The 24,306-nt window shown below is 39.9% G+C and overlaps 3 protein-coding genes across 5 annotated transcripts in view; all 3 read right to left on the bottom strand.

The window, feature by feature from the left end:
* The window catches only part of notch2 (notch receptor 2), a 42,095-nt gene extending 36,463 nt beyond the window's left edge, over positions 1-5,632 (bottom strand). Inside the window, exon 1 of the mRNA XM_029499435.1 lies at positions 5,277-5,632. Coding sequence (XP_029355295.1) covers positions 5,277-5,349 — 73 coding nt within the window. The 5' untranslated portion in view covers positions 5,350-5,632. The remainder of the gene's footprint in view (positions 1-5,276) is intronic.
* A 9,003-nt stretch (positions 5,633-14,635) lies between these two features.
* Positions 14,636-18,528, bottom strand: sec22bb (SEC22 homolog B, vesicle trafficking protein b). Of its 2 annotated transcripts, XM_029500152.1 has the most exons (6): positions 18,329-18,528; positions 17,437-17,448; positions 16,837-16,946; positions 16,511-16,671; positions 15,979-16,125; positions 14,636-15,807 (listed from the first exon to the last, which is right to left on the bottom strand). In XM_029500152.1, the coding sequence occupies exons 1-6, from the start codon at positions 18,401-18,403 to the stop codon at positions 15,653-15,655; spliced, it is 660 nt and encodes a 219-aa protein (XP_029356012.1). In that variant the 5' UTR covers positions 18,404-18,528; the 3' UTR covers positions 14,636-15,652. The 2 variants fall into 2 exon arrangements, with proteins under 2 accessions (XP_029356012.1, XP_029356010.1); XM_029500150.1 differs by lacking the exon at positions 17,437-17,448.
* Positions 18,529-18,946: 418 nt separating this feature from the next.
* Positions 18,947-24,061, bottom strand: npl (N-acetylneuraminate pyruvate lyase (dihydrodipicolinate synthase)). Of its 2 annotated transcripts, XM_029500331.1 has the most exons (13): positions 23,910-24,061; positions 23,293-23,399; positions 23,064-23,161; positions 22,782-22,855; positions 21,972-22,059; positions 21,813-21,870; positions 21,124-21,199; positions 20,837-20,929; positions 20,575-20,720; positions 20,437-20,483; positions 20,265-20,349; positions 20,112-20,151; positions 18,947-20,013 (listed from the first exon to the last, which is right to left on the bottom strand). In XM_029500331.1, the coding sequence occupies exons 3-13, from the start codon at positions 23,129-23,131 to the stop codon at positions 19,868-19,870; spliced, it is 921 nt and encodes a 306-aa protein (XP_029356191.1). In that variant the 5' UTR covers positions 23,132-23,161; positions 23,293-23,399; positions 23,910-24,061; the 3' UTR covers positions 18,947-19,867. The 2 variants fall into 2 exon arrangements, with proteins under 2 accessions (XP_029356191.1, XP_029356192.1); XM_029500332.1 differs by having other exon boundaries at positions 23,293-24,061.
* Between the last annotated feature and the right edge of the window lie 245 nt (positions 24,062-24,306).

Below are 24,306 nucleotides of genomic sequence, written 5' to 3'. Positions count from 1 at the left end.
CATAGATTATCAGTGAATAATTTTAAGGGCATGTTTGTCACTGGGTGACAGACAGTTAGGAGCAAATTCACTACTGCCTGACCATACATAGCACACCTCTTGTTTGCATTGTTAACATGTAATCCAGCGCTGTGTGGGAATTTTCTACATTAGTAGTAAAAACTTTCAATTCAAATATAAAATGAGACAGATTTTTATATACTAGTTACAACAAACATTGTACTAAAAGCAACCCATTAATATGAAGGATTTCTTTTCTAATCTTTTCTGTGTAGTTTCCTTCCTTCTCCTGCCTGATGTCCCCTGCTTCATTTATACTTCCATGCGCCCTGCCTGCCTGTCTCCAGGATTACGGCGCTGTGCTGGTCAAGGAATGCAGGCCACAGTAATTCCCTGTTAATTTGTTAACCTGTTCAATAGTGCAGACACAAGGCTCTGTAATCTCCTCGACCTTCACATTCACAATCACTGTCTTCCATAGTAACAGTGCATGAGATTTATACGGGACAGCCACCTTGCTTAATTTAAATGGTAACAGGCCCATATTAATAACCTTCACTTCGTCTGCTATGCATTTCATCTTCACAATCCTAATCACAGAGAGCATGTATCTTATACTTACCATAAATATTGTTACAATTCTCACATGAAGCATATGTGCTTACATGAAAAAGCACCCAGACATGATAAATATAAAGTCCAAGACACATATCTGGGGCACCGTTCGACAGACCTTTTCTCACTGACTCATACAGCCCTACATATCATTTACTACTCTCTCCCATTACAACCAAGTATGGAATGAAAACACATTTGAAGGCTGAACTCAATATAACCTGCAACCTGATGAAAACATTATGGCAATGTCAAATGTATCCTATTTAGATGGAAGGAAGCAGAAAAGAAAAGATCAGAGAGAAACCATAGGAGGGTGTTGCAGAGAAGATGTCTTAAGCATCATTAATACGGCAGCCACAAAGCAGTGGGTAGAGATGGTGGTCACGAAATAACACAGTGTTGTGGGCAACTCAATAAATAGCTTTGTCTTCGGAGCTGGAGTTACAGATGGTGCAGATAACTCACATTTCACACCAGACTCTAGCTTGGGTCAGATGCAAGCAAACCAGGGGCAGCACAATTGCTGGCCTTTGTCAGTTTATATCCACAACACAAATCAAACACACACGCAAATAGATACACACACGCATGTCAGCTGTCTGCCGTTTGCACTGGGAAAATATATGCGACCATCTACATACCCACACCATTTGGGTAACACTAAGTTGTGTGCCAAAAAGATGGCACCCACACTTCCTCAAGAATCAAGATTAACATTCAGATACAACACTGGACTGTATAAAAGGACTGAAAAAAATTCCTGTTTCAACACAGATCGGCTTTATTGTCCATTACATGCCTTGAAATTATGATTAGCCTATATACACGTATTTTTCTTGGAAAAAGTCAAATATATTAGCACTATAATGTAATTATCAGCAAAACAAACTACATTGCCATTGTACTTCAGTATGTTGTTATTTGTTGTTGACAAATATGTCAACAAGCTCACCTTTGAAACAAAAATATTGTCCCAACAAGCATTTTAACTCAGACACAACCTCCATCCCACTTTCCCACCTAAAGACACATACATGATCTGAGCGATCTAAGCGTGAGCTAACTGCTGTAAGCGGGAAGCAGTTTGTCTCTTCAGAAGTTAAATAGCTGCAGCAAATACTACAATCAAGGTGCCTTGTATTAATGTTAACTTTATGAGGCAAGAGTAGACGAAATATAGACAACGTATGTTTTTCTCATGACTAAAACAAGATGATGATGAGACGACACCCATCTCATTAAACACTGACTGTGTTAGCATGTTTGGTTTTTTTGTTTTTTGGTGAGGGAAGATAAACCTATCATGATTGTTTTGGCTGAGATGTTATAGCTGCATGTGGGTCAATATTTGGATATTTTTCTGCTTCAAGTTTGAACTCGCCTCACACATTATGATCACTTGCAGACTGTGATGCATCCAAAAACATTCAACCACTTCATCAGATAATAACAATACAAATATTGTGACATGAATAAGAAAAAGACTAAAATGACATCTCATAATTAGATTGGATTGACTGAAATGGCAATTCAAATCTATCTGCTTTTAAAGACTAAAAAAAGACTATCAAAGCATTAAAAATGTGTTACATAGACTAAAACAATACTAAAATAGTTTGGGATTTCTTTTAACAAAAATCTGACTAAAATGCTAAGAATTTTATTCAACTATATATGACAAAAACTAATATGGGCATTTGACACAGGACTAGGACTAAAACTAAATAAAAAAATACCTGACAAATTTTATACAACCGCTGCTAACAGATACAAGGTCAGTAATGCTTGTATTATGTTATCCATGCAGCTTTCACAAATGATAAGACCCAATCAGGGAACCAACATTGATGTAAATTTCCACAAGTTATTGACTTTTACAATTTTTTTCTCAAATGCAGAGGTGTGAAAGGAGCCTCAAAAATATAAATGTAATGTAAAATTGATCACAAGTGTTTCCACTGTACTGTCACAGAAGGAGATCACTGTAGTAGCTTGCATGGTAATGGTCCTGCTTGGTGTGAGGTCACCCGAACAGTGGTGTGATGCACTAAACTGATTGAAATGTGTGTTCAAACAGGTGATAAAACAGTAAGCACCATTTTTCAGCTGTGATGTTCACCAGATAGCTGCCATTCTGACCCACAATCCTTTGCCATACTAAAGTTGTAATTGGGAAATCGAGATACTACTAATTCAAACCTTCTGCTTCACATTAAAAAACCTTCAAACAGCAACCATCTGGCAGGCTTTTACTCTGAAGAAACTTGGGAAAGTCCACTTGTATTTGCCAAAACATTTAATAACAGACTGTCAACTTTTTGTAGTATTTGATCAAAATTGGTTTATACAGCAAGACAAGATTTTTTTTCTGAGGAGGTACCGAACCCCTGTCCTGTCAAAGCAAACAACATCTTTCACCAAGCTATAGTGGAAAGCCACTTAAACCTTTCACTCATCACAGGCTGTGGTTAAGCCTTCGCATGAAAAAAACAAAAAACAAAAAAAACAGGTGAGGATGGAAAGAGGAAGAAAAGGAAAAGCATGGTGCACAAAGAGTGTGTGAGAAAAAAGCGTGAAGGAGAGAGGTTGAACAGAGGGAGAGGGAGGAATGTCAAACGCCAACAACATTCCAGTGCTTCTCCTTGTACTGCCTGCAGCAGTTTTACTTTGTCTCGTCTTCTTTTGTACAACTTCTCTGTTAACGTCATCTATAGTTCGTGGAAGAAAAAAAAAAAAAAACATGCAAAAGAGTAACAGGGCTGCATGTGAACTCTGAATTGCATGGCTAGAAAGCCATGTTAAAAAAACAATGTGAGATTGATTCGATCCAATGGTAACCTTATATAAAGGTTAAAGACCACAGGCTATTTCTTACTGCACATTTCTAACATCAACCACTGTGTCAAATACAGACAAAAAATAAACCATGACTGTGTAATCAGTGATGATTTAATCAAGTCACACAAGAGGTCAAAGCAAGGTACAAGCCACGTATGATTTTCATTTGTGTGTTCACAAGTGAATAAAAAAACATCACAGACAAAAACAAATAGGCATCTTGGTCAAAAGTCATAATATAAGTTTCACTCACTGTGCCAGAAAAGGCCAAAGTATAGCTCTGGGTAAACATTAAAGCCAAGATGAATTGAAAATTAAGGTAACCAAATGAAACTCTGTTTACAACAACTACTAATACCCAGGCATTTCCATATTTATTCAATTTTTGACTCAGGTACTCAACTTTGCTTGCATGAATGTTCGTGTGCTATTCGATTATTTAGCATATCTTTCATTTTACCTAAAAAATAACCTCCATTAGAAAACATAGATAAATTTGTATAGCCGTAGTGAAATCAGTGTTGTGTGTGACATTTGCTCTTTTTCAAATTACCTTGATCCAATCAGGCCTCTATCTGGCAACATGCTGCACATTTGTTTGAAAATTTAACAATAGCATCAAATGCTGGTCACAATGAACTCAATCAGTTCTATTAGACTGCTTAGGTGTCTTGATAGTGCAAGACACAATTTTCAAAAGAAATTTTGACACAACAAGCTTTTGTTTTTCAGAGTATTTCCTTTTCCACACTCATCTGTAAAGGAGGCAGGCCCATGTGTTTTAGGAGCTACTACTGGACACTAATCTGTGTTTCACGAATAATTCACGTGATATTTTAGTTATCACTATCTCTGCTCAATCTAATACTCCCATACAATGCAAGCAATTCTATGACAAGTGCACAGCGCAAGAATTCCAGCAACTGAGATCATCTCCTATTACATATAGTTCATTTCAACCATTTCTCAACTCTTACATCCCTTCTTTCTTCATTAGTTCACATTTCAAAGTATTCGCACATACAAATCAGAGCAGCTGGTGCTCAACATTTTGTGCTAAGCCTTAAACGAGCAGAAAATGGAAGCAGCTACTCCCTGAAAATCAATTTAAATGTCACAGTACTTGTGTTCATTTGTCCCATTAACCTTGTATTATTCAGTCCTTCATCACTGGCTACTCCCCTTAATTCAGCATGGCAGGCCAAACAAGTTCAAGTGTCCATTTTGAATTCTTCCTCCTGCAGTTCAACATCTGGGCAGCGGTGTGATGGGCTCACACTCAGTCCCCTCTTTGGGTCCCTGTGTGTTTACTTATTGGACCTAAACTGTGTCACTTAGACACAAATTCATATGTAATGGAAGTGCCCGATTCATTATAGTCTTTTATTTAAGCTGTTTGCATATGGCCCAGGAGTACCACAGCGTGGCATCAATGATGTAATAGAAATTATACCACTGACATTAAAAAAATACAAAAGCTTTTATAGTAATATCAGTGCAACAACAGATAGAGTACAAACGATCATATCTCCACAAACAGCAGGCACCATCACACATTACAGCCACCAGCCATGATGCTTTAACACCAAACGTTACTCACAGTTAACTATTATTTTTCATTATATTGCTGTTGTTGTTGTTTTTCACCATTTAGCTTCAGCAGCTGTGCGTTAGTGAATATCTCACCTCGCCGGCCGGGCACAAGTGAGGAGATGCTAAAGTGTGAGCTCCAGATGCAGAGGCGACAAAAAACGTGACCAGAGACGAGCAGAGAGGAAAGAGAAGCACGCAGCTTTACCTGAGTGAATAGAAAGACTTACCGAGCGTGAGGTGGAGGAAGCAGAAGGCAAACACTAACGACTTTCCCGAAGACAGACCGGGTATCTGCTCCATGTTTTCTGTAAAATCCACATAAGGTCGCCAGCCCGAAGTCGAGCTGCCTCCCGGGACGGTTAGTAAAAAAAAAAAAAAAAAAAAAAAAAGAACAACTCTGCTTGGAAACGGCTCAAATCAAGGAGGCGGAAAAAAAAAAAACAAATCGCCGTGCCAAATTAGACCATCTCGGTAATTTTTTTTTTTGCGATACGTGTAACTGATGAGAAATGTCGGCTTCAAAATCGTGAGACATAAATTGAGGTTCAGCTCAGAGCTGAAAAAAAAAGTCTCCCACTTCTGATCGCTCCCTGAAGTCACTGGGAGCGGAGGCACGAGTACGTATCCTTCCGCCGAAGTCAGCGGGGATCTATCATCCGGCTGGAAAGATATTAAAAAGCCTTCCTAAATACCTGCTGTCAGAGTAATCTTTTTTTTTTTTTTTTTTTTTTTTTGTTAGAGATTAGTTATAAACGGTTGTATTTGTTAGATGTATCCGGGATATAATATAAAAAGAAACAAAGTTTTCTGTCTTCTTCTTTTCTGCGTCGCCCCGGCGGAGGAATTTTTTTTTTTTTTTTCATTTTTCTACTTCTCGACTTTGGTATGAGTCAAAATTAACCCGTTCAATGAGTTTTTTATCCTCCACCCAGCTAACTCACGTTATTTCCCCGACACGTCTTTATACGCCCACTCTTTACCGATGCCTTTACCATAATCATTAATGCCAAGACGTATGCATGTTTTCTAAGGTTCACTTTCAAAGACTTTCTGGAGGAAATAGCAAACAATAATTTACACTGATCTCCAAATATCAACCAGTCATTTTCCATGCTCTTGTTCTTATAACTGTGGTGGCTTTTCTTGCTTTTGTTTTTATTCTTAAGATCCATGCAACATCACCTTGGTATGGAGCATGATGAATTAAAAAGATGGAGCTCAGAGACGTGAGTAGATCAAGGTGGATTTTCTGCAGATTTTATTCTAGGTGCAGATCAACGTCAGCCTTTGAAAAGAATAACAAGTTGAATGATTTTGGATCTTTAGGCAAAAAGACATTATTGTGACACTGTATGAGCAGAGAGTTTAGTATCTGTATTATTTTATGAGCCCTGTTGAATGCATTCGTCAAACATTTCACTGTGAGGCTGAGCGCTGGCAAAACAATTAAACTATTGAGAAAATTAGAAAGAAATAAGCTAAAGTGACCGTAACAGCACAAAGGTGCCTTAAGATTTACATGTTTCGCTTTATAATATGTTTGGTCTGTCATTAGAAGACAGGTTAAATGATCAGTCAGGAAAAAGTACCAAATAGTCGGAAAATTTCTTTTCCAACCCAGTTATCATTCCGGTGATCTTCAGTTCTTAGGTTATCAGAGGGTTCAATAATAAAAGATTGTTATAGCACAGTAGTTTTTGTGTGTGTATGTGTGTGTTTAATTTTTCTGGAGAGCAAGCTGAACTTTAGCACAAATGTCCAAACCTCATGCACAGACAGACACTGACACTAACTTTCTAAATCACCACTGACCACAGTAATCAACGGCTAATTACCCCATATCAGCCCAAATCATCCAGGTGTAAATCACAGGCCCACCACAATAACACGACCATCTCTCATCCCAGTGATTTGTTTGTCTTTACACCCCGTTAAAGAAACATTGCCGAGCCTCCTGCTGCTGCGACCGGCCCTCTGTCCTCTAGTCAACCCTGCTGAAAGGCCTGGAACAAGGGGGGAGCAAATTGATCTCCTCAGGGGTCTGTACTGACAATTCTTTTGTTGCTGGGGCCAATGTCAAACCCTTGCTCTCCATGCGTGGTTGGGTGTCAGGTGCTGGCCAACAACAAACGCTGTTCAGGCATTTGGTCAGATGCTGTTTTTGTTTTTGTTGTGAAACCCTTTCTGGGGTTTGCTTTTTTATTGCTTATGACCAAAACATCAGAATGTGCGGTCACAGATGCATCTCTTCTTCAGTAAATCCTGTATTTTTATTATTTTGCAATGTTTCATCAGTGTCACAAAGTTGGAAATTCAGTTCATTTTCAGAAGTATAACACCACTTATTCTACTCTTATTTCATGCTAAAGTCATCGGTCGTGTTAGCCAGCAATAAATCACATCACAGAATCACTTTGTCTGCGGCCCTGTTTCTCTAATGATGTCACTCCAGATGTGGGCTCCTGTAGTTTGGAGCGAAGTTGTGAGAAAGGGTGTGGATCTGCCTCGTGAGCAGAAAGCACTGATTAGTTCCTCCTTGCCACTGCTCTGATGAAAGACTACCACACAAGTCTGACACACTTTCAAAGAGGAAAAATAAAGCATGTTGGGAATAGCTCATCATCACTGACGCTTTAAATCCCTTTTAATCATTATTGTATTGAATGCACCACCAAATTCACCAAGAAACAAAGTAGAGTTGATAATCATAGTTAGTTGTCCTTTCAAACTACAATTATCCGTCGAAATGCTCCAAAAGCCAAAACAATGGGTGTGTCATGACATTTATTTATTAATTTATTCACTCTTTTTTGGGAGGACATTTTAGTATTTCAGGTATACCAAGGACTGCTAATAAAACCTGACCTGGATTAAAGCCACTGGTCTCTGCCATGCTAGTAGGAGAGCAGCTTTCATCAATGTTGGGCCTCTTCACACTGATTCAGAGGTCATCTGTCAAGGTGACTCCAGCTGTCAGCCTGTAGATTTATACTAACATGGTGAGCACGAAAACGGCAGTAATGACTGATGCTAAGAGACAGTGCACTCCCCTTTACCATAAACATGGCGCCATTCCCCAGTATGATGGCCATGGGAAACCGAATCAGTGCCTGACTCTAAAAGGGAACGTCACCCACCCTTTACGTTCCAAGATGGCATGCAAGAGAGTGAGTATGAAGTGTGTATATATGATTACTTTCTATAATTAGTAGTGGAAGGGGCTGATTTACTTTTCATTTCCTGGCTGTAACAGCTTATTTGCTTGCACAAACAGCTTTGCATAACTGGGGTGGATCTTGTTTCCCTGGTTCTGGATTCTTCGACATCTTTCAGAAACACTTTCTACCTACAGTTACACTTATTGCATGGTGGTAAAAAAAACCCTGTTGAACTTTACAGCAGATCTGTATGTATCACTGAGATCAGATTTAGTTAGCATATGTGTTGACTACCAGGAAATCTGTGCGGCCTTTGCTGAGATCCGTATTCACGAAGGAGCATTTGCTGTGAAGTTTTGATGTCATCTACATCCCTATCAAGACTTATGGCGTAAGCAGATTTAGTAGACATGAAGCTAAAGGGGCGTATATTTAGGATTGATTATCGTGTCCTCCTCACCGACACATTTTGACTGCTGTAAAAGAAGCTGTCTGCATAGAGCTTTCATTTATGTTATGTGTGTCCTCCTTTTGTAATAAGATAAAAATGATTTCTGATATTGTGAGTAAAGGTTTAAATTTAATCAGGAGAGCTGGGGAGGAAGCTGCTCTTTGGCCGTGACTATGATAAGTAGTTTTCAAGACTTAAGAGCATATCAGATCAGTTCAGCTAGTGATAGGTCAGCTGAGATATTTTGGCTACTTGAGCAGGGTCATCAAAATAAGAAGCCACATGGTATCTAATTTTAAGAGATGCAAAACTGTTACATTTAATCATAGTAAATCATTTTCCTCTGTGAACTTGAGGCTATATGAGCCAAAGGCAAACATGGGGGAAGACAATACGCACATAATTTAAGAGCGCACACATATCAGCACTAAATCTGTATTATCATTGACTAGGTCAGACATGGGATCATTTACAAAGAAGGTAAACACTTTGCGGGCAGCACGGCAGCATAGTGGTTAATACTGTTGCCCCACAACAAGAAGGTCACGGGTTTGGTTCCCAGGCCTGGGGCCTTTCATGTGCTACCCGTGCTTACGTGGGGGTACTCAAGTTTCCTCCCACCGTCCAAAGACATGCATGTTTAGGTTAAATGGTGGCTCAAATTGTCCGTAAGTGTGAGTGGTTGTTCGTCTCTATGTGTTGGCCCTGCGGTGGACTGACGGCCATTAAGCTTTCACTTTGGGTTTTCATCTGTGGCTATGATAACCTGATTAATCATCAGGCTGGTGAATTCCTTTATAGCCACCCGCCATCCCCCATCCCCGTTATTTAGCCAGCAGTGTCATGTTGCCAACACCATGGAAAAAAAGCTACAACTTGTAACACCATCTCCAGAAAATCTCACTTTGTTGTTGATCTCCTGTGGCTTTGGGCCAAAAATATATGATACAAAAACGTAGTATTCTCTGTTAGTTGCTTTCTTTATAGGAAAACTGTCAACGAGGTCTGTGAAAAACAAAGACTGCGTGTTTGTGCGTGCGTGTCATGGCGTTCCACTGTGGTCAAAGGTGGAGAGCGAGCGAGTTTGAGGACCCGGTGTGACCAAGCGTGATGTGGACAGAGACCTCAGCCAAGGGGTCCCTGATGTGGAGACAGAGAGAGCTGAAGAATCAGGTGATGAAGGAAAGGTGTGAGGAGGCGGAGGAGGGACGTGTGCATGTGAACACATCCTGTAAGGTGACCTAAGCCTCTGGCAGGGCCAGGTATACAGGAATGTGCTGTTGTGTGTGGATGGGATCCTAACTTGAGTGCCTCAGCCTGCCCACTGTCACCCCACACTAGGAGGCTATTTATATTCCACTGTGGGAAAATAACAACCCAAGCAGTGTCATCTGGGTTCTGTAAGGTTTATACTCCTACACACACACGCATGCACACAGTACAGTGAGAAAGTTTGGACACACTTTCTCATTCAAATGAATTTTTGGCTTGTTGTGCACACGAACATTATCACTGCTGGTGAGTCTAAAACAAGATCTGGAATTCCTAATAAACACAACCTCTAACTAACAGGACCTGGGCACCATGTTTTGGATACTTGTATAGGATTTAAAAAAATTAATATTGACCCACACACACTTAATAGAAATCTAGGTCTCATTTATACAGAGCAAACATTTTTAATTCCTCGATAATTGTGTCACTGCAATGAATCTGATATCTGCTGCAGGAGAAAGGGAGATAAAAAAATGGATAAACGTTATACATTTTGAAACACAGAAGCATGTGAACATGCAGACATGGACTGCAAAAAGAAGAAAAAAAGGTGGTTCTTGCAAAGACTGATTAGAATTATCACTACTGACGTGTGTGTCACAGTGACTTGGTGATTCAGTTTCACAAGGACCGCAAAAATATCCCAACGAAAGTCACTTAATATAGAAAATCAGTGACCAAATCATGATCAGCAGATTTTTACAGTTTGTCATTAACTGAAATGACCATGTGACTCTTGTAACATAATCCTGAAGAATGGCTTTTATTTCAGTGAAAGGTGAAACATGTGTGTTCAACACTGGTTCAGTAAAGGGAGTGTTAGCGGAGGAAATGTGACCTATGCATGTAATCTACCGTGACAAATCTGCACATTATGCTGCTGATGATATTTGGATTTGAAAAAGGTCTCTGTGAGGGCACATTCAGCCCTGCCAGCTCCCACCCAAGGTCGCTTGAATCTTGCTCCCATACATTAACACACACATTTCGGCACAGAGGTATGCACACACTTGTGCACGCAATGAAACATTAACATACAAAAAACACTGACACGTACATAGAGATCCCTGAAGGCCTTTGGGTGCCATACATCAGAATAATCAGTCCATATTTACCACACAGTTGGGGAGGAATGAAGCTTAAACACGAATAACCCATTACATTTTCTTCACGCTCAATTCAAAACCATGGTGCATACCCTGTTTTTCCACATGTTTGCGTGTTTTAGTCACACGCTGAAAGTTAAAGAGAGTGTAAAGTGAGTGTGGTTGGCATATCTTACAGGGTTACTCGTATCATAAATTCACAAGCTGCTAAAAGACAGGCATGGCAGGAATTCACACTTCAGCTCTCACTGTCTCACAGGCTCAGCTCAACATTGTGCGCTTGAATGTATGTTGAAAATGACACTATTAATAAATGCACAGCATTCTCTGTGAAGAAACGCTGACATGAATATGAAACTGGGAAAACCAGATATTGATTCATGGGTATGAACACACCATCTCTTCCAGTGTGACATACATTTGTCTTTCTCAATCTCTTCATCCTATTTGTCACTTATTATCACATCTATCTCTACCCACTCTGTATCTCGTTTCTGTTTGTGATGTATTCTTACACACCTATACGGTAATTTGGGCACACCACATGAGATCTGGGTAAATATGTAACGCTGGGAAAAAAGAACAAATTTATTGCAGTGGTTTTATTACTGGGTTAGAGGTCTACTCTTTTTTGATATACACATGCAGGATTATGACAGCAAGGTGTGAAGGGTCATCATTGGCCTGTGATGAGGTGATAAAGAATACACAGAGTGCAGCACAGGTCCAGGCCCGTGGAAAACACTCCATACTCGACCCCACCGTGAGAAGTTCCCTGTTCCCAGGACCCGGTGTGTACGTTTGGGGGGCAATAACTCACCAGGTCCCTTTACTTCCCCTTTCAGCCTTCTGCGTTTTATTGCTGTCTCCTCTGCCATACAGCTGCTGTCTCCACAGCTTCCCTTTACTCTGATTGGATTAGATGGGAGTTTGAGGGAAGAGGATGAAGGCAACGAGACCGGGAAGCAGCTGGGATGAGGTGGGAAGCTGCTGTGATATGGGATGGAGCGTGTTTTTTCTTTTTAAACAGAGCCATCACAGGTGGCCTAACTGATGGGCACACCTTGCCTTGTGGTCCATGTTTCCGTGCATCTTCCCGCCAGAGTACAAGTGTGCTGTGCAGCGGGGGAAACAAAATGAAACTGTTATTTTGCTTTAATCTCATTATATGTTATTTCTGTTTTCGGGTACTTTTTTTTTATTGTTTTTTTTGCATGCCCTGTCAGATTTACTCTCCTTTGGGCAATGATAGATGCATGGAGTTGTCAGTGTGCTGCAAGACGTGCCCCTTTAATAAGCTCATATCTGTGGAGTTCAGTGGACCTGGAGCACAGAGGGAAAGGATGAATTCATTTGCAACCAGGCATGCTGTCTGCATGTTTGTTTCCCATAAAGTGCTGAAGTTGATCTGCCAGAAATGTGGCTGAAACTCTCATGCTGTGAATTTGCATGAACAACTCTACAAGTGACTTGGAGAATGGCTGAAGGTCAAAGTCACGTTGAATTAATGTCCTTTTCGTTTAGGATTGCACAAGACTCGGGAGAAGTTGAGTGTTGTTGTCTCTGTGTTTTTGACAGGAAATTTATTCAAGATAGGGGAATATGAGTATGCAAGAGCATAAAACAGACGCATGCACATGTGGCACCGCAGACTTTCTACCAGCCTCTTGGGTGAATAAGGATGGCTGTGTGTGTTTAAATCAACCTATGTGTGTTTAGTACATGCGCTGTATTCCTGACCCCTGATCACACAAAGTATTTTAATCCAATCAGCTTCGTTTTCACATGACTGTCACACACTTGCTGCTGCTATGGTAACCTGCAGAGGAAGGAAAGAAAGTGTTGGAGAGAGAGAGAGAGAGAGAGAGAGAGAGAGAGAGAGTCAGAAAGACAGTGTGAGAATGAGAGACTTTTATACTTTTTCCACTTATTTCATGAGCTGAACTTACATTTCTTACTTTATGAAAAGTCACTCTTAATACCTTCAGGGGGAAAAGACCGAAAGCTGGCACCACAAAAGAGTTGATTTAATTTACCCATTTAAAGTGATGAAAACGGTGGCTGGTCACAAAAAAGAGATTTTGCTGAACTGTAAAACAAAGTTCATGCTGATTGCAATCACTGATTATAGCCTGTAGCTGCAAAGCAGAATTGAAAAGAACAGCAGGTTTACTTAAAAGTAGAAAGGCTTGACTATAATACTGCAGTTGCTGCTGCAAAGCTGACAGAAAAGCACGTTTAATCAGAAAGTATGTGCACTCACACAAAGTGAGACTAGCAGGACTCAGGAAACAGGAAACTTCAAAAAGAAAATCTTTCAGGTAACGCAATCTGTTCAAGTGGAATATTAAAAAAAAGACAAATTGTATAACAACTTGGGCCAAACTCACAAATACCTACTTCCTTTGAGAGGTGAAAAGGTTAGTCTGTGCCCTGTGGTTTGTTGGCATGCTACCCTCTGCTTCTTCTCATTTTTTTCTCTGACATTTCCTGTTCAACCCAAGTTGATGCATCAGACTGCTGCGCTTTATGCTTACAATGCCAGTAGTTGCATTTTGTATGTGACTATCTCTGCACCCGCCACGCTGTTTTTATCCCCTTCTGAGTCCCAGAAGTTGCAGCCTATTATTTCGTTCATTCAAGACTAACCTATGATTTATGGCTCAGCCAACAGCAGCAGCAGAAGTCAGGGAGATTTTTGAGCCTCACATCTGAACTGGAACTGCAACAGTAAGCAAAGAACTCTACCTGCTGGTCAGTCGAGGTATCACCAGGCCATGGAAATGGAGGCAAACACTTTAAAATATCATTTAGATCAAGTCTTTTTTCATTCCTTCACCTTCTAACAGGGGAAAGGGGCGGGAGTGCTGGAGCCAATCCCAGCTCACACTGGGTGAGGGTGGGGTACACCCTGGACAGGCCACCAGTCCATCACAGGGCCAACACAAAGACAGACAGAGACCAACAACCGCTCACACTCACACTAGTTAACCCAAACATGATGTCTTCGGACGGTGGGAGGAAACCCACGCAGTCACGGGGAAAAGATGCACAGAAAGGCCCCAGACTGGGAACCAAACCTGGAACCTTCTTGTTGTGGGGCAACAGCGCTAACCACTGCGCCTCAAGTCAAAGTATTTATGGGAAATCTTTGTTTTACGTTTCGTTCTGGCAGTGACACCGACAGCCTGTGAGCCTTTCTGCTGAAAAGGAGAAAACTATCTTTATTAAAAACATCTCACAGGAGATACTGAATGAGTCACTGAGTCAATTTCCCACTCAGAATTTGTCACTTTTAAATTAATTTCCCCGATTTTTATTATGTTTTTTTTTTTCCAGGAAGCCTTCTGCATATTTCAGAATACACAGTCATAGGAAGTGTTTTTTTTTTTTTTAAACGAGACTGAGACTCATTTCTGCCTCAAAATGGCGAGTTCTCGATAACTGAAAAACAAAAGTAGGTCATTCATGTGGGGTTTTCTAATAACAACAGTTGTGTGTTCTGCTAATATGGTTAGAACAACATAAATTATTTTCTTACTAACACAACCATCTCAATTGGTATTCAACCTCATTAACACCACTTCAATCCAATATCCGCTAACAAATGATTTTATTCATAGATAGCTGACAAAACAGAGTAAGAGGTGTCAGAGACAACACCCGTCACTGTTAGCCTGATACCAGCTTTTAAAGCAAACCTACTTGTGTAAACTTTATACAAAATAAAAAGACCTGACCAGACATCATTTTTTTTGTGTTATATACCTGCTTAAACAAAAGGTTCTGGTCCACACAGTCATGGTGCAAGTGAAAAAAAAGGGAGCGTGAATGCACTGTTCTTTGGGTGATGGACAGCATGGAAATCACTGTGGTAGGAAGGAGGGGATCAGTGTTATAATTCACACTTTCAAAAAGCAACGTCGGCCTGGAATATTTAACATTTTCTTTGGGCCATCCACTTGTTGAAAGAGGTATCTTTATCACCCACTGTGCAGACTGATTTTGTCATTTTTTCTTAACTCTGGCAGAGAAATATGAAAATAAAACAAACAAATAAAAAACTAAACAGCTAGAGGACTGATGCCCCCTATTTTTCCTATATATGAAACTGTATTACAGAGTAAATGTTGTCCAGGCCTGTCATCACTATTGTGATTATCATGTTAAGAAATGGCAATCCTTGTGAATGAATTAGGATAAAATAAGAAATTATTTTTTTTCCTTTTTGCTGTTTTTTTTTTTTTTTGTATAATTACAGTGTCATTACACGTTTAATCAGCCAGTCCTGGTACAGAGCAGTACAGTGCAGTTTTGGATACTCAAGAATTTTTTTTTCCTCATCCCCTATTTCACACAAATTGCCTTCAAAAACAAAGCAATCAATATAACACAATTGTTAAGAATAAAACTATGTATTATGACATCATTTATATTCAGCTCACACATACATGGACAGGCAGGAATAAAATGGGTGGTGATTTGAACAGTCTTGTTAAAGAGCAGGGATCCTGGTTTTAGTTGAAGGTGACAGCTTTCTTATTGTCTGCAGACTGTGCAGCTCATTTTCTGCTTCAATACCTCCTTCCTCTTCTTCTTCTCTTCTTCCTGTCTCAGAGCCACCAGAAGCGTACATAGACAATGAGCATGATGAAAAAGACGCCACCCGCTGCTAGTTTGGCATAGGTGGAACGGGTATTCAGATACTTGGCGTCACTCCTGTACTTTTTTGACAGGCTGGACAAGTTGCTGGCTTTAGAGTCGAGCGCTGCAGGGGAGGAGAAAATCGAGGGGGAGGGAATGAGAGTTCAAAACAGGGAAGCATGTGCAAAGATAAAACGAAACACACTGGTTATGGGCCTTTACTATCCAGCCTGAGACACAATGCATCAGCTTGACTTAAAGAGAACAGGACAGGCCTGAGGTAACAGTGACTCACCAGAGAGCGCCTCCCCTCTCTGCAGAACCTCCTCGATGTTAGCCACCATGATCCTCTGCACATCCTGCAGCTCCGTGTTAATGCTGCCCAGATTCCGCCTCGCTCGACTGTCAATGTAGGACTTCTTTGTTTTTTGGATGTAGGTGTCTGGCAAGGACATCAGAGGTAAAAGCAGCTGAAGGGAGCCTCTGGGTTTTTTTTCCCAACATACATTAGTGCTAATTAGTTATTAAGATTAGTCTTTTTCCCGCAGTGCTGTTTGACTGTTCTGCCCTCAAAAAGAGAAAGAGAGAAAAAACATTTTTTCTCCCCTACCTTAACACCACATTGTAAATATATTTATTGCACGGCACCCTAATGGACACCAGTACAGTGGCCCAATCAAGAAGCAGATATTTTAATCTATAATGAATAAGACTGCTGATCTCAGAACAGACTTTCGATATTATTAGTGACCAAAAATCCACCATGCTTCAAATTTGAAGGTTTACAACAGCAATTACATTTACTCCTGGCTCCATTTTGTTCTCACCAAATTCAATGAAGGAATAAGGCCGGGACACTGTGGGGACTTTCTTTCCATGTTGCTCATGAAACTCTGCCTGCAGGTCTTCGAGGTAAGCAAAAGCCAGCTTCTTGGGAAAGCTGGCTTCACACAGCACAAGATAGCACACCCCTCTCTCTATGAAGTAGCTGCAGAAAGTATCAAGAGATGATCAGAATCAAAGCATGCATGGTATGCAATTTTTGGTATTATCGAACTTCACTGGGTCATAACTACACCAAAGGTACAGAGAAAATGGTTGCTAATATTTATGATGGTGTGCAATTCATCTTTGCCCACAAATGTGTACTCACTGAAATGACATGGAACCAGCCTCTAAAGTGCAGCGTGTGGGACTCTGATCATTAAGTTTCCTGAAGAGCTGCTTTGCTTGACTCTGATATTGTTGAAGATCTCGACCCAACTGAACAGGAGAGGAAAGACACTGGTCGACACACATCTCAAACAGGAAGAACAGGATTTAACGGAAGCAGGAAACTGACTTTTGTGTCGGTAGTTAACCAGCAACTTGACTATTTAAACAGCAGAGGGAATAGAAAATATATACAAAATGACAGTGTGCTCGGTTTTTAACAACACAGACACACATTTCACAGTTTTTCTTGATTGTGAGGGAATTTCTTGCACGGCATCATGCTGAAGATAAACTCTAAATGTGAAAGAGTGCAGACAAAACTCAGTGATGCGATGCTACATGTTAAACTGAAGGTAATAAAGAGCTGCTATGGCTCTTTTTGGTAACATCTGTGCAGTCAGCATTATTTTCCTGGTGGATGGTGGACTGGTCATTTCTCTGGTGCCGTCTCTTCCACCAAAAAACACTGAACTCTAACTAACACTGTAGCATCACAGAAACATATGATGTTGAAGCACAGAGCATAGAAACAACAAACCTTTTCACTTCCCTTTTTGAAAGCAAATGAGAGAGTGAGGGGAAAATTGTTAGACTGCTGTTAAGTCAACATATTAAATCCAGTTCAACATTCTTTGATGCAAGACAGAAAATAAGCTTTTAAAAAACTTCAGCATATGTTTATAGAGCTGCACGGATACTGGAGCTTAACAGTTTTGATCAATAGTGCCCTGATTAAACATTTTTAGATAAACACTCCCCTGATTCTGGGCTCTGATAAATTGAGACAACAAGTAGTGCTCTCTGGTGGACAAGTTAGGAAATTTCAACACCGATTCCTCCAGTCAGCTTAAATAAACAACTCTGTGGAGACATTTCTTATGACTTATCAGGCCACAAACACAGTATACGGAAATATGAGATCTCTGCCATGAGCTAAGATTGGGCTCATAAATCCCATTTGCTCTCTCCACTTAAATCAAACTGCTGCTGACTTTATTTATCCAGCAAACCTGAACAATTATTTGCAGCCTTGGCACAAAGAGCGTGAAAACCTGATCTGAGCTGGGTTCACTGCTCAAATAATTGACACAGATGATGAAACTGAAAAGGGGTCAAAGCTGAAACAGCTTTGTGAGTCTGATCCCTGATGAGTGAGTCAGTGCAGATAAACAGGCCTCCGTTTATCACCTAATCACACTGTGAGACACACAGCTGAGTCCCTGAGTCCACCAGGATCCACATCTGGACTGAAATCCTGCTGTGGGGGGCCTCGGAGAGTCACAGCTGAGCTACCTTATCTCCTGTAAATCCTGCACATTAGACACGACTATAAATGACTAAAAAAAAAAAAAGCGCAGTAATAACAGTAAAAATAAATAAATAAAGCAGACAGCTGGCGGCCACGGAGGCTGAAGAGGTGAAATGTCAACCTGCTCGTCCTCCTGCATGGAGGCGGCCAGCGGCAGGCCGTCCGCCAGCCGAGCGATCATCGTCAGCAGCACCATGTCTCTCCGGGTCTGTCGGGCTCCTCCGGCCGGTGAACGGTTCAGGTGACTCGGTCCCGGTGTTGGAGAAGCGGCGGACTGACAGCACCACAGGACCGACGCGCTGAGCTGGCCGGAAACGCGAAAGCTTTGAGCGTCTCAGCTAATTCCGTCCGTGCTCTGCACACAGGCGACCGCAAATAAAGTTCCGCTTCAGGATTTATTGTTTTTGTCTATAAACTGTAGATATATCGATAGATACTTTATTAATCCAAATTTATTAACTTAATTTTCTAGTTTTTTATGCATTTTGGAATTTAACAATTTGAATAAAATGGAATTGAATTAAATAGAGCGCAAAAACAGAAACATTTAAATTTGGTTAAGAATGGACGTCTATGCTTAATATTTTAAATAGCTACTTAAAATCAGGCTGATATATGAATTTTCTACAATTATTGAAAATGTGAAGGATGAACTTGAGAATATTACTAATTAATTTAGCATAAAAGCTGGGTGCAACATAATTTTTTGAGAGTAACTGGTAAATGAATTTGAGCAACAGAAGTGATCACATTTATTCTTCAAAATCAGATACAATATGAAGGGATTCCACCACCTCGCCTAGTTCCCCAATTAGTCATGCTTTTACCTGCTCTTGCAACTTTTATCTTTTTGCAGGTCTTGGAGAAGACCAGTTTTATTACTACTATTATTATTTTGTTGGAACAAAGTACATAAATGAAACATGAAATGGGGCAAAATTGCAAACAGATTAATGTATTAGTAAGAAAATTGTTACAGTACAAAATATTTTTTATTAATGATATGAAATTTTCCCTTTTTATTCCATTCAGTGACAAAACAAAACAAAACAAAACAACAAACAAAACAGCAACAAAGAACCACAATCAACTGCATCTCACCTCTATTCTATCTTTATGCTTTCTTGCATTTCTAATAAGCCACTTTTGGAGTGTCAGGAGAACTCATTCATATATGGGACGGAATTATTTTCTTATTCAGAACAAGACAACAATAATACTACGACAAGGTGTCAGACACTGTTCCCTGAAGATACAAAAGTGACACAATGGCAGTGGGAGTTAGTTATTTTTCATATTAGCAATGACAAGTACAACAACATTACAGTGTTGGTTCGTATGTTACCTTTTAAACGGAAAGATTCACTCTTGGAAAACACCTCAATAGAGAATTCCCATAAAAATACTATTTAATCATTGTCATAGAATGCACATTTTTCAACGTAACAGTAGATTGGACTGGTAACTTCCAAGTAATTTAAAAACAATTAAATTACTGTATAATTCTTAATTGACTTAATAAATGTGCCTCCCCTTAAAAGGATTTCTGATTGTGCAGCTGGAATTATTTCCACAAGGCCACTTAGATGTAAATTTATTGCTAAGTTGCAAAAATGTAAATTGAGGGATTTCAAGGGTTAAATATTCCAGCGTGTAAAAATCAGCTTTCTGTGAAAAGGCTGTGAAATTTCTTCACAAGGCGCAAAGAATGATCTTGAGGACACGGCATCACAGGAAGTCGAGGCAGCCCCAGACACAAGCCTGACACTTCATTCATCAGCTGCTTGTTCACTCCCACATCAAAGCCTGCAATTAACAATTATCACGTTCAAAGAGAAACAGTGATTGAGGATAAAACCATTTTTTCAATATTACATATAATCTGTTAAAAAGTTGCAATTTACCTAATTTCTTGGCATAACTGAGAAGTTCCTGAATCTTGAACTGGTGATGGAAATTAGACAAAAAATGTCAGTAACTGAAATTGAGGCAAAAATCTCAAAACAGTGGGTTTGGAACAACAACAACAACAACAACAACAGGGTGTTGGACAGTACCTGTATTTTTCTGGCTTCAAATAAGTCCCCTTTCTCAAATGCTGTTAAGAGCTTGTTGACATGATATCCCAAATAGTTATAGGTGCTGGGGACAGAGACATTAATATCAATATTCCATCAAAACAGCTGTTAAGGACCAAATATGAAAGGAGACAGAGCATCACACACTTACCTGCCAACTGCTCCGTGGGCTCCAAAAGGCAGAGCTGCGAGCAGTTGCTATGGAAAAATTAAATATAAATTGTTGCGCAAAACGTCGTGCAATAAAGATGATGTACACAAAACAGATGAAGGATGAGAGAAAGCTGACCTCGTCTATGCCGTAGAGAGCTGAGCAGTGAGACTGAATGTAGCTGACGCACAGGCCAAAGTCCATCAGGTCACTGCCAGAGAACTTCAACCCACTGAAGGAGGGAATGAGCTCCTCAATACCTTCCAACACATCCCTCGCCAGCACTGAGAAGATGAACCCCCCCCCCAAAAAAAAGAACAGGTCAAATTCAGTAGGCTTATGACAAGCATTTCCTTTTGCTTTGATTTCCAAAAGCCCATCAGTCATCCACAGCACTAACCATTAACACCGGTAGTAGCTGGCATATGATAATAATAGAAGGGCACGTTTGGAGCAGCTGAAGACACTTCACCGAGAAACTTCTTCAAAGCATCTAAAACAGAATGAGAAGACAAAGTATTAAGTATTATTTTGACCAAAGAAACTGCTCCTTTTGGCGTTACATTCCAACTAAGCGTTATTTATACTTTGGTAAGATTTGTTCATAATGTTGGGAATTCAAGGACAAGAATCCTTTTAATAACACGCTTAAAAGCCTAAAATTACTTGTTGTATATAATTGTATACCTGAAGTAGTGGGTTTGAAGAAAGAGGGAGCAATGACTGCTATCCCATCAGCACCAATCTGCTTTGCATGGTGAGCCTGGAGAGAGGGTGTACACAGAGTGAAAGGACAATGACGTTAGCTGTGATAGCAGATATTTAAAACTTGGTTGGGGGGGGGGGGGTTAAACTATTTAATTCTTATTCTAAATACAAAAGAGGAAATTAATAACCAAAAGGCTTGTCGTCTCTGCCCCTTTCTTCTAAGTCCTTTGTCTGTTGTTAGGACGTCTTCCCCTTTCTTCATTCATTTACTCTCCATCAACAGTGACTGCGGTGGGGGAGGGAAAAAAAAAAAGAAAAAAGAAAAAAAAACAAAACGGCTAAAAGCTGTGTTATTCTCACTGCTTGAACCTGACAAAATCCTGCATGAACAGGTTTTGTTCTAGTTTTTTTTTTTTTTTTCCATGTTGATCCTTTTTTAATTGTAGTCCAACGACATTTGTCAGAGATCTGACAAATGTCAGAAAAATCATATTTGCATTCGGTCATGTGTTAGTCAGTCAGTAGGCAGGCTGGTATGTACACGTACACACACGTACACACGTGTACACACACGTGTACACACGTACACACACACACGTGTACACACGTACACACACACACGTGTACACACGTACACACACACACACACCAAAAAAGAAATTACTCACCAGTTCTTGGGAATCTTTCAGACTCAAGCAACCAACATGGACAATCACCTGATCCATTCTGCAAAATACATTTCACAAAGCGGCAATTTCTTATAAATTTTTCTCCTCTGAACAAGTTTGGAAAAATCGTCAGACAAATAAGGCTGTGCGATAACTTACTTTCCCTTGGCTTTCTGACACCATTCTTCTGCCAGAGTCTTCCTCTCTGCAACACTGAGAGACATGCTCTCCCCCGTGGTGCCATTCACTGTAAACAAGTGAAATCTGTCAGGGTAAGTGAAACCGTGACTAAAACATGATAAGGCACAAAGCATCCTCTTTTTGGTACGTTTGTCGGAACCAGTGAGGAAATTAAGTTAAGAAAGTTAGAAGCTTGGCACCAACTGGGATGAGTCATTGACTGAGTGAAATGAACAGTGATCAGAATTGTGTTGGACACACAGGAAGCAATGATTTCTCTTGTCAATGTTTTTCATGTTCATGCAGAATTTTAAGCGGAACAGACTGAGCTTGAGACAAAACAACATACTCCTGCGTGTCCAAAACAGGTCCAACAATGGGGTATGTTAACCAAAGAGCAACACTTTAATTATGACTACACAGCACCGATAATAAAGGTCCACGTGTCAAAGTTCCTTTTGGTTATCACAGAAATTATAAGAGGCAAACATTGAATTAGCATTTTTTTTTAAACAGCTAAACAGAGTTTGGTGGTGATAATTAAATGCGGGGTTTTGGACCACCAGTCTGGCCTCATTTGTATTGTATGGGTGCTCATCGTACTGTATCATATATGCAGGTATGGTTAATTGTATTTAAAAAAAAATAAATAAATGGTACACGTAGTATTAATATTACATTAACAATTGTCAACTTCGCTTACAAAGAAAGTATTATTAGTTTACAAACTAATGAGGATATCAAATGGGACTGACAGCCACATAAGGAAGAAACCACCTGCTGGCTTACCAAATATGCTGTCAACACCTTGCTTCTCCTTGAGGTAGTCAATATAAGGTCCAATCACAGATAGATTGATTTCACTGTTTTGGGAAAATGTGAAATATATATATATAAATAAAAGCCCACACATTTGACAAAAAGAACAATAAATGGCCACAGTTATCAGATATCTCCACAGTCATGAAGCTTTTACAGAATAACTGAGGTTGTACAATACAGACATAAAAAAATACACAATTTAGCCGGGAAAAACACAACAAAAGGAAGTGATCTCTAAAGGCTGCTCACCCTTCTGCGGTGAATGGAGTGAATGTAGCTGCCACAAGTCTTTTCAACTTAATGTCAGCAGAAGTCATGGCTGACTGGCAATCGGGATCACGGGCAGACTAGAAAAATGAAGCAAAGCCGCTTTCTGTTCCACAAGTTTCGTTACAGCACCGTCAGCAAACAGCGTGTAATCGATTTGGTCATAAAAAAGCAGACTAAGGAAATAAATAAAGTGCAAAACAAAACCTACCTTTTATAACTCAAACGTTGATGTCGGTGTACATGCAGGATTATTATTTCTCCGGAGAAATTACTGTCCTACTTCCTTGCACGCCAGTCAGCAATTTATTGTCATGCCTGTCACGTGAGACAATGTGCACATCAATTGATGCTGCAAGGCTTCATGGGAAATGTAGTTAATGAACACAATTACTTAAAAAGTATTATGCAATTCCCAAAGTTATACATTGGAATTAGCATACAGCTCGTCTTTACATACTTTAACGTTTTTATTTTTTTGTTAGAGTTTTTATTTTTTGCTGCTTTCTTTCATTTACAAAAAAAAGCTTGATTAACTGTATGTTTGTATTTTGTAGGCTGACAAGCCTGTCCACAAGACAAGACACAAGGAAAATGGAAACGCTCTATATGCAACAAACATTAATACCCAAAACACACAAATGTGATTTAATTCGCACGAATGCCTTATGAACTATGTCTTAAGGTTCTCCAATGATTTAATATTCACAATATGAAGGTTATACTGATTCAAGGTCATGGAACCTTGGATCAATGTCCCTTGTCTTAAAATTCAACAACGATAACCAAAAATCAAATATTTCTCCCAAAAATGTTTCAGGAAGACACCTGGAAAGGTGGAACTCAGGGCGACGTTCACGTATCCTTTAGCAAACGAGTCCATTTAAATAGTAACGAGAGTCATTACAATGTTTTACTTGTAGTAATGTCAGCAAACATCACGGAAGATATTCCGAGTTTAAGGAAAGGCATCACCTGAGAGATGGGCGGAATCATTACAGGAAGTTTTTATTCCCAGCATTTATAATTAAAGGCAGCTCTCCTGCCTACTCCTCCTGTAATTATAAAAACATGGTGGGCCCAGTGAATCCTTTAGGATCACGGTTATAATTGGCGTTAGGGCTGAAAACTGGTGGAAGAAATCTTATTTGGTCGATCGCCGGCGAGTCTAGTTTGCTGCCTGACAAACTAAACTCAGGGCAAAATCACCGCGATAGTTCCAGGA

Source organism: Echeneis naucrates, chromosome 4, assembly GCF_900963305.1.
Source record: "Echeneis naucrates chromosome 4, fEcheNa1.1, whole genome shotgun sequence".
Lineage (NCBI taxonomy): Eukaryota > Metazoa > Chordata > Actinopteri > Carangiformes > Echeneidae > Echeneis > Echeneis naucrates.
This window is presented reverse-complemented; position numbering and strand designations above follow the sequence as displayed.